Source organism: Cadophora gregata, assembly GCF_030347475.1.
Source record: "Cadophora gregata isolate MNR1 chromosome Unknown scaffold_12, whole genome shotgun sequence".
Classification (NCBI taxonomy): Eukaryota; Fungi; Ascomycota; class Leotiomycetes; order Helotiales; family Ploettnerulaceae; genus Cadophora; species Cadophora gregata.
The window spans coordinates 994,541-1,004,204 of record NW_026695935.1 but is presented as its reverse complement, the minus strand read 5'-3'; the positions used below and the strand labels follow the sequence as shown (position 1 = coordinate 1,004,204).

General features: G+C 40.6%; 1 protein-coding gene across 1 annotated transcript; it reads left to right on the top strand.

Moving 5' to 3' along the window:
* Positions 1-3,535: 3,535 nt before the first annotated feature.
* SPT6 (Transcription elongation factor spt6) lies at positions 3,536-7,930 on the top strand (the record flags this gene model as incomplete). The annotated part of the gene is made up of 4 exons (XM_058496464.1): positions 3,536-3,703; positions 3,771-3,947; positions 3,999-7,626; positions 7,683-7,930. 4 exons carry the CDS (start codon positions 3,536-3,538, stop codon positions 7,928-7,930), a joined length of 4,221 nt encoding a protein of 1,406 aa, XP_058353715.1.
* Positions 7,931-9,664: the final 1,734 nt, after the last annotated feature.

Below are 9,664 nucleotides of genomic sequence, written 5' to 3'. Positions count from 1 at the left end.
GTTATTATAATACTTTATTTCTATATTATTAGGAGCTATAATCTTTATAAATAAAGATAATATATTAAGCGAGTTCTAATAGAGTATTTATTATACTTAATTCTCTTTTAGATTATAATTCTAAATATTATCTAAGAAATATCTAAATAGTAAGTCTAGTAGTAGCTTAGTTTTCTATTTATTAAGCTAAGTATTCTCTTACACTTAAATTATTACTATAAGAGCTTAAGAAATTTATAATTCTTTTTAATATTAAATATAAACCTAATTCCTTAAGAAATAATCTTAGAGCTCTTATGATTACTTACTTATTATCTTCTTAAAATTATTTACTATTTAATTACGAAAATACTTTTAAAAGTCTTAAAATAATATCTTCTTATAAATACTTTTCCTTATAGAATAATCTATAAATCCTTAAACTAGACTATTAATATTAGTTTCTATAAGACTTACTAAAAGTACTCTAAGTATTAATATTCTATCTTATATTAAAGTCTTACTACTTCTAACTCTTACTTTAAGTTATTCTATAACTTAGCTTATTAGAGTTACTATTATTTTAAAAGCGAGTTATAAGTATTCTAAATATATTTTTTATATCTTAGAAATATCTAATTAAATAGCTTTAGAAATATCTTAATAACTATTAAAAAGTAGCTATTATTCTTTAGTAGTATAGAACTTACTTTACTTAATTTTAATAAGAGTTCTCTAGTTACTTTATAAGGCTTACTTTACTTAGTTTTAATAAGAGCTTACTAATATTAAAGTAGTATTATATTCTAAGAGTTAACTTTATTATATTTAACTTATCTGCTTTATAGTATAAAGTAACTACTAATTAATATTAGTATTATACTAGTAAATAAATAATAAGTATATATTAATATATATTAAAATCTAAGGTTTAGTTTAAAGGTATTTAAAAGTATATATTATAAAAAGTATCTAAAGGTTAGAATATATACTACCTCTTAAATAACCCCCGGTTTATATCTAAAAGGGATTTACTTCCTAACTAAGATTACTTATACCTCTTAATTACCTCTTATATTTCTATAGTATAAGTCTGCGGACTAATACTTAGTATAATAAATAAAATAAAAGAGGCTATTACTTAAATAACTAGAGTAATAGCGTTATCTTTAAGCTTTAATATAAAGAATACTATTCTAAAAGAGATAATAGAATTATCGATTCTTAGTTAAGTAATTATAAAAGTATAAGAGGAAGTATACTTTATAAAGAAGGGAATATTTTATTTTATTACTATTTTTAAGACTATTAAAAATACTACTTAAATATATCTTACTTTAAAAGTAAATAAGCTTTATATTAAGTAACTAAAGTATAAGATTCAGTTAAGCTTTAGTAGTTTAGAAGATATAATTTAATAGTATTAGATTAATTAGGAATTATCTTAGATAAAGTAGATCTCTAGTCCTTAGTTATATATAATATATAATCTTCTTATATTTAAGTAGTAATATTATCTCTAAATTAGTTAGCTCTTATAGTTTCCTTTCTAGTAATATAATAACCTAATCCTAAACTATAACTCTTAACTTATAATTCCGGCTTATAGGTTTCTTCTTCGACTACCTCTTTAATCTCTTTAATATCTAAAAGTATATTATATAATATATATAATATAGTAATAACTTAAACTTATATTATAACCTTAAAAGCTCTTAGTCTTATAAGGATTTTAAACCGAGCTTTAAGTACTCTAAAGGTATATTTAATAACGTTCCTTAAGGCTAAATAGCGTAGGTTAAAGAGCTTTTCTTTATTTTAAGAATAATAATTCGCTCTCTCTTATTCCTTTAAGTAATATTAAACCGCTTAATATAGTATTAATATTAAATTATAATTTACGAAAATAGTATCTCTAAGAGTATATCTTCTTATTAGAATCTTTATAGTATTACTATATTAAATCTTAATCTATAGTACTAAATCTGCTATACTACTTTCCTAGCTAATTAAAAGATTAATATACCTTATATTAAAGTTATATATAGCGAGTACGTTTTAAGTAAAGTTTCTAGACCTATCTCTAAAAGAGGCTCTTTTACTAGATAAAGAAGATATCGGAATATATATACTATTAATTACTCTTATATAATACTTAAAATAATCTTTATATTAGTAGTTATAAAGTATCTAAGACGAAATAAGCGTTATATTAGTTACCGATAGAACTATTAATTTAAATATATCTTTATAATAAAAATAATATATAATCTTATAATAAGTCCGATTAATTATCTTCGTATTATATTAGAATTATTTCGTAAGCTTTCTTATTAATAAATCTGTAACTACTATATATAAGAAGATTCTTAGTTACTCTATAGTCCCTATATACTATATGCGCTATAAGCTATCTTTCCGAATCAGGAAGTCTTTAATATAGTAAAAGCTATCTTTAGAAATACCTAAATTATCTTAAATATAAATGTCGTAGCTCTTTAAAAGCTTCTTTATCTATTCCTTCCCGAAGAGCTTAGAATCGTATTATTATAATGGACTAATTATAATAAGCGAGTCACGTGAGTAAGGCTAACTTCGTAAGGCTACGAGGCTAGAGTTATATAATAAACCTAAGACTAGCTTAGTTCACTAGTAGTTATATCTCTCTTATTTATTCTTAAGGCTTCTTAAGAACCTCTTTCTCTCGCTATCTTTTCTACTTTATATTATAGCTACTAATAAATATTCGTTATACTATTATAATTATTATTACTATTTAAAGTTATTCTAATAGTAAATAGATATTATAGATATAGCTAGAATATTAGTAAAATAGGCGATTCTTTAGTTCTTATACTAGTACTATATTAATAAGGTAATTAATAGTAGTATAGCGTATATAGTAGTAGTAATAGTAGTAGTAGTAGTAGTAGTAGTAGTAGTAGTAGTAGTAGTAGTAGTAGTAGTAAAAGAGGGTAGAGCTATAGAGCTATAGAGTTATAGAGCTATATAAGGTAGTAAAGTAATACTTTTTATAAGATTTCTACTTTTAGTAAGAACTATAGTAAATAACTAAAGTTAATAGAAATAATAGATATTTCTAGAAGTAATAAAATCGAGCTAAACAGAATTATTACTTATTTATTATTTCTCGAAGTAATAGAAGTGACGATTTTATTATTTCGAGCTTTAGTGTCACTTCCTAAGTGTCACTTCCGAGCTAAACGGGCCCTAAGGTAGGTAGGTACCTTGGCTTCAATTAACACGTGATCAAACAGTCCAGCGCGAACGTGAATTAGGTGTTGTGGTACGCGAGAGGAATACATCACAGCTAGAGCGAAGTCCACAGCCATCACCTCAGCCATCTCTGCCCTAAATTCACCAAACTGGGCCTCTCCCGTTGCCTAAATTCGCCTTTGTCCTGAGTGGCAGTATTTCATTCAATTGTTCGCCGTCCAACTGACTTGCCTTTGGCAACCTCGTCTCCTTAATAAAGTTTCTGCCCGTGGTCCCAGTCCACTTCTGCGAAAACATTAGCTCTACACAAAGCGCGAAGATGAGCATGCGAGATTTGATCAATGGGGAAGCAGAGCTGGACGAAGAAGAGAATGACGAGTCTTTCGATGAGGATACTGAAGAGGCTAGACCAAGCAAACAACAGGATCCTGATCTTGACGACTCCAGCGAAGAGGAAGACGACGACGACGAAGAGGCAGCTCGGGCGGTACGTCGCGACAGCCAGATTTGCGGGCTATAATTTTATCAAGAGTATCTATACTAATGAGTCCTAGGTCCGAGAAGGTTTCATCATTGAAGATGATGAGGATGAGGAGGCAGAACAACGCCGGCGCCGGCGCAAGAAGCGCAATCGTGCCGAACGAGAACAGGAAGAGGCAGCCTTGGACGAGGAGGATTTGGACCTGATTGGCGAGGCTATTCCCGAGTGGGAACGTAAGACAGCTGCGCAAGTATGCAGTGCTTTGTTGACTTTGAGTGAATTAGCTGACATTTCATCTTAGCCAAAGCTCAAGCGACTGAAGCGTGGTCATCGAGAGGATACCGACCAGCGTCGAGAGCGTGGATTAGACGAGATATTCTCTGACGACGAGGAAGTGGATGCAGGCCATGATTTGGATAGAGGTTTTGCTCGATCAGACCATCACCGGGTGGATGAATTTGCCGATTTCATCGAGGAAGATGATCTGGAGGATGAGGACGAACGGCAGAGACATCAAGAGGAGATGGAGGTGGCTCGTCCACGAGAAAGAGGATATGTTGGTGGCACGGAAGCTTCTGGTCTCGACAAGGACGCTCTTGATGACATGGAGGCCATATTCGGAAATGGGGAGGACTACGATTGGGCTTTGGCCTTAGAGGATGAAGCAGAAGCTAGGGAAGCTGGAGATCATAACTTAGAGTTGAAGGACGTATTCGAGCCATCACAGCTGGCGGAGAAACTTCTCACGGACGAGGACAACCAGATTCGGTGGGCAGACGAACCAGAGCGATTTCAGCTGGACCGATTACCATACAAGAATCTACAGATCACTGACGATCAATTCAAGGAGGAGGCTCGTTGGATTACTAGTCTCATTTGGCCAAAGAAGCAGTTGCATAGCGATTTACAGGCACCCTTCACCAGAGCTATTGGAAAAGTGCTGGAGTTTTTCGTGGTGGATGAGGTCGAAGTTCCATATGTCTTCCAACATCGGAAGGACTACTTGATTCATGCCAAGAAAACTCGAGTTCGCGACAGCAATGATCAAGACGAGTATGTTGTCAGTGCCGAAAAACTACTGAATCAGGATGACCTATGGCGTGTCCTTGAACTTGATCTTAAGTTCCGTGCGCTTATCGAGAAGCGCAATGTTTTGGAGAGAACATATGATAATCTGAAGCTTGCTGGAGGTGTAGACGATCCAATGGTTGAGGCCATGCTACCAGTGGCAGTAACCATGGAGGAGTTGCAGGATATCCAAGATTTTGTATACTTTCAGTACTCCTCGGAAATCAAGGACCTGGCAGCTACGAATGGCGATATTAAGGAGAAGCGTCGTCCAGGCGGAAAGTCGTCAATTTTCGACCGCGTTCGAAAGGGCAAAGCCTATAATCTTGTTAGAGCTTACGGTATCACGCCAGACCAGGTTGCTCAAAATGCTCTGAGAGAGGGCAGAAAGCAGTATACAGAAGACTCGTCTCTCACTCCTATCGACCTTGCCGACACCCTGACTCTTGACAGCGAATTCAGTACGGGCGAACAGGTACTTCTAGCCGCTCGTCAAATGTTCGCTGAGGAGCTGTTCATGAACCCTCGGATGAGAAAGCACTTCCGTATGAACTACTACATGATGGGTGTTGTTAATTGCCGAAGAACTGAGAAAGGCCTACGGAAAATTGACGAGCAGCATCCGTATTACGAGCTGAAATATCTCAAGAACCAGACCTTCAGCGACATTGCTAACAAACCAGAGATATTCCTGAAGATGTTGAAGGCTGAGGAGGAAGGGCTGATTGAGGTAAAGGTCAAGCTACAAAATGAGCAAGAGTTCCGGAAGCAACTCTTTGCTGAGTTTGCATCAGACAATTTCAGCGAGCTTGCCGATGCTTGGAATGATGAGCGGCAAAAGGTTTTAGATCTTGCATTTACCAAGCTTGAGCGAGTCATCACCAAGGGCGTGAAGGAGAGCATGAGAACAGAATGTCAAGATTCTGTGTTGAAGATTTGCCGAGAGGAATATTCGAAAAAGCTTGACCAGGCCCCATACAAGCCAAAGGGTATGATTCTTGGCACAATTCCTCGCGTTCTCGCGCTCTCTAATGGCAATGGAGACCCAGCTCGAGATCCTGTTGGGTGGGCGTGGGTGGAGGAAGACGGACGCGTGTTGGAACATGGGAAGTTTGAAAACCTGTCCCGGAATGAGAGAGCCCGGGAAGACTTTGTTGAACTCGTACTGCGACGAAAACCGGACGTTTTGGGCATCAGTGGCTTCTCTGTCGACACCCATAAGCTGATAATCAGTCTCAAAGATTTAATCGAGGAAAAAGGCTTGAAGGGCGCCGAGTTCGAGGACCCCGAGACAGGTGATGATCGCAGCGAACCTCTCGAGATTGTCGTTGTCAACGATGAGGTCGCTCGCCTCTACAAGGACAGCGCTCGTGCTGCTCTCGACCACCCGACTTTCTCCTCGCTGACAAAATATTGTGTTGCCTTGGCCAAGTACCTGCAGAACCCGATGAAGGAATATGCTGCTCTTGGAAAGGACATTATCTCGCTATCATTCCATCCTTGCCAGCAACTTCTACCCGAGGAGAAGCTTCGAAAGCAGCTTGAAACAGCCATGGTCGACATGGTTAACCTGTGTGGAGTCGACATCAACGAAGCTATTGCAGACTCGTACACAGCAGCACTGCTCCCATTCGTTTGTGGTCTTGGCCCGCGAAAAGCCACAGCAGTCCTGAAGACCATTAATGCCAATGGCGGCATTGTAAACACTAGAGATGAGTTGGTCGGGGATCCAGACAGTGGCAAGTTGCCAGTTGTGGGCCCGAGGGTCTGGAACAATTGTGCAAGTTTTTTGTCCATTGAGTATGACAGCTCGAACCAGACATCAGACTACCTCGACAATACTCGAGTCCACCCGGAAGACTACGAGCTCGGCCGCAAGATGGCGGCGGACGCTTTGGAGCTGGACGAAGAGGACGTAAAGGCTGAAGTTGACGAAGGAGGGCCTGGAGCTATTGTTCGCAAGCTCATCAAAGACGATGAGCAAGAGAAGGTCAATGACTTGATCCTGGAAGAGTATGCTGAACAACTCGAACGAAACTACAACCAGCGAAAGCGCGCCACGCTGGAGACGATTCGAGCAGAGCTCCAGCAGCCATATGAGGAACTACGAAGAAACTTCTCGGTGTTGTCAGACAATGAGGTCTTCACAATGCTCACAGGCGAAACGCAAGACTCCTTGTGCGATGGAATGATCGTATCAGTCAACATCCGCGTGGCAAAGGAAGACTTCATCATCGCCAAGCTCGATTCGGGGATTGAAGGTCGTGTTGAGCAACAGGAAGGCTCTGACCTGTCCGACATTCCTCTGAACCGACTGTTCTCCATCGGTCAGACTGCCCAAGCCAAACTTTTGGAGCTGGATAGACACGGATTTTCTGCAAGGCTTTCCCTGCGTGAGCAGATGCTCCGTATTCCATTCCGCAAGCGCATCGACCACGACCGTGGGGCTTGGGACTCTTTACAAGAAGACAAGGATAAAGAGGAGCTTCGTGAGAAGGACAAGGCAACTGGTCGCACCCAACGAGTTGTTAACCACCCACTTTTCAAACCTTTCAACTCTACGCAAGCCGAGGAATATCTTGGGTCTCAGGCTCCTGGAGATGCTGTCGTTCGGCCGTCGTCGAAAGGAAACGACCATTTGGCAGTAACTTGGAAGGTGGCCGATGGAGTTTATCAGCACATTGACGTTCTGGAGTTGCAAAAAGAAAATGAGTTTTCCTTGGGCCGCACACTTCGAATTGGGGTTAGAAATTACACCGATCTTGATGAACTCATTGTGGATCATGTCAAAGCCATGGCCAAAAAAGTCGCAGAAATGATGGACCATGACAAGTACCAATCTGGTACCTTGGCTGACACTGGTAAGATGGTCAAACCATATTCTTTTCCTGTTAGAGCCATTACTAACAACTGTCAGAAAAATGGTTGACTACTTATACTGAAGCCAACCCAAAGAGATCCGTCTACGCCTTTTGCCTGGATAAGAGACATCCTGGCTATTTTCATCTGTGCTTCAAAGCAGGGCAAGCAGGGCGTCCCCATTCGTGGCCAGTTCGTATTATACCCAATGCTTTCGAACTGATGAAAAGCCAGTACCCTGATATGAAAGCGCTATGCAACGGGTTCAAGTTGAGACACCAGAGTGAGCAGATCAAGAGACCATAAGGGATCTGTTACCATATGGAATCGGGAGGGAATTTAGGCTGGCAGCGATCATTCTCAGGTTGGCATTACATTAAGTACGCCAGCGGGACAGCGTCACATTTCAGGGCAAGAAAAGTGATACCAGCCAGGATCATTTGCATAAAAGCAAGTCGAATAAGTCCATTGTAGTAGACAGCCATTGCAATTATTTCACAGGTAGAAGTGCTATCCTTGCGTGAGTGACGATACCACCGTAATATTTCTGTTCAGAATGTCAATGTTGCCCAATGCCTTCAGCTCCAGTATAAGTACATCAGCCGCCAGCGCCAGGGCAACGACGTGTCTGACTTGGCGAGCGCTTCAATGCAAGCGAGGGCTTGCATGACATTCTCAACACAGCAATCACGGTATGTACCCGCGTCTTACAAGCCTGAGGGCGGACAGGCCTGACGTGTTCGCAGGTTGAGGTTCGGCGGATCGTCGTATAGAACGAATACGAGAGAGGACAGGATGGCTATTGATATGAGGTATTTTGATGGGTTCAGAAGAGCGAGGCGACACTCGAGCCAGCCCAGACAATCTGCCTTAATATGACCATTTCGATTGACTTTATTGTTATTGATGCATAGCCGCCATATTAAATCACATCGTATCATAGCATGTCATTCTACTGTCCTGTGCTGTGCTGTGCTGTGCTTGTCACCGCCGAAAGCTGCTAAAGGCCTTCGAAACCACGACACTGGATTTCAGTGCGCCAAACCCAACCACATGCACTGAACTCGGTGCTCGGGTTTCGTAGGCAGATATTTTTTGCTGTTGTTTTGGTTTTCTTTCTTGTTTTTATATTACCTTGCCCTACCTGACCACCTACGAACTGCTGATACGGCCATCAAGTCCAGGGTCCGGTTGGTTTTCCAAAGACCTTGGTCTTGGTAAGGTACTTATAAGACTTTAAGACTTCCCTGGATGAACGACACCCAGGCAGTTGTTGCAGCTTGTCCGGGCACCTTCCGGGCTGCCGGGCCCCACGGGAGACACCAATGGAATGGAATTCCTGCTCGTTCACGCTACCCTGCGCTAGGCTTTGCGCTGTGTCTGTCTGTCGTCAGCACGACAAGGTATTGTATGTAGCAAGGTATAATATCCAAGGTGAACAAGGAAGGGCAAAACATAACAGAACAGAACACTCCGGCCAATTCCTTCCCTGCGTTGAGCTTAGCTATTCAGTCAAAATAGATCACTACGAGAACAGACATGACCAGACAAGACGAGACGAGACAAGACGAGACGAGACAAGACGAGACATCCAGCGCACCCACGAGCAATTGCACCTTGCCGCCCGCCTTTGCGGCCCTTCTTACTCCGATTATCGTTCATTTCCCGTTCCATTCCTCCTCACATAGACAGTATAATACAGTATATTTCAGCACCTGAGGTTACGTCGGATATCCTACTCAAACAGTCCGCCACTGCCAGAACCCTTCTTAAAGGACTTACGAGATTCACGGCTCGGTTGGACTAAAGACCCTTCCCTTCCTTCATACAACTGTCGCTGGCCATCCGACTACCATACCCCAGCAAGTCTCATTCTGCTCTGCGGAGAACGGAAGGAGAAAGGGAAGAGAAGGGGAGCGAGAAGAGAAGGGTGTGCACCCATTGCCTGCAGCTCGCGGTCAACGTTCTTGCGCAATGGCCGGGTTGGAGCAGCTGGAGATTCATAGCAAGGTACGCACGGAGATCTATTCGTGTCTGCGA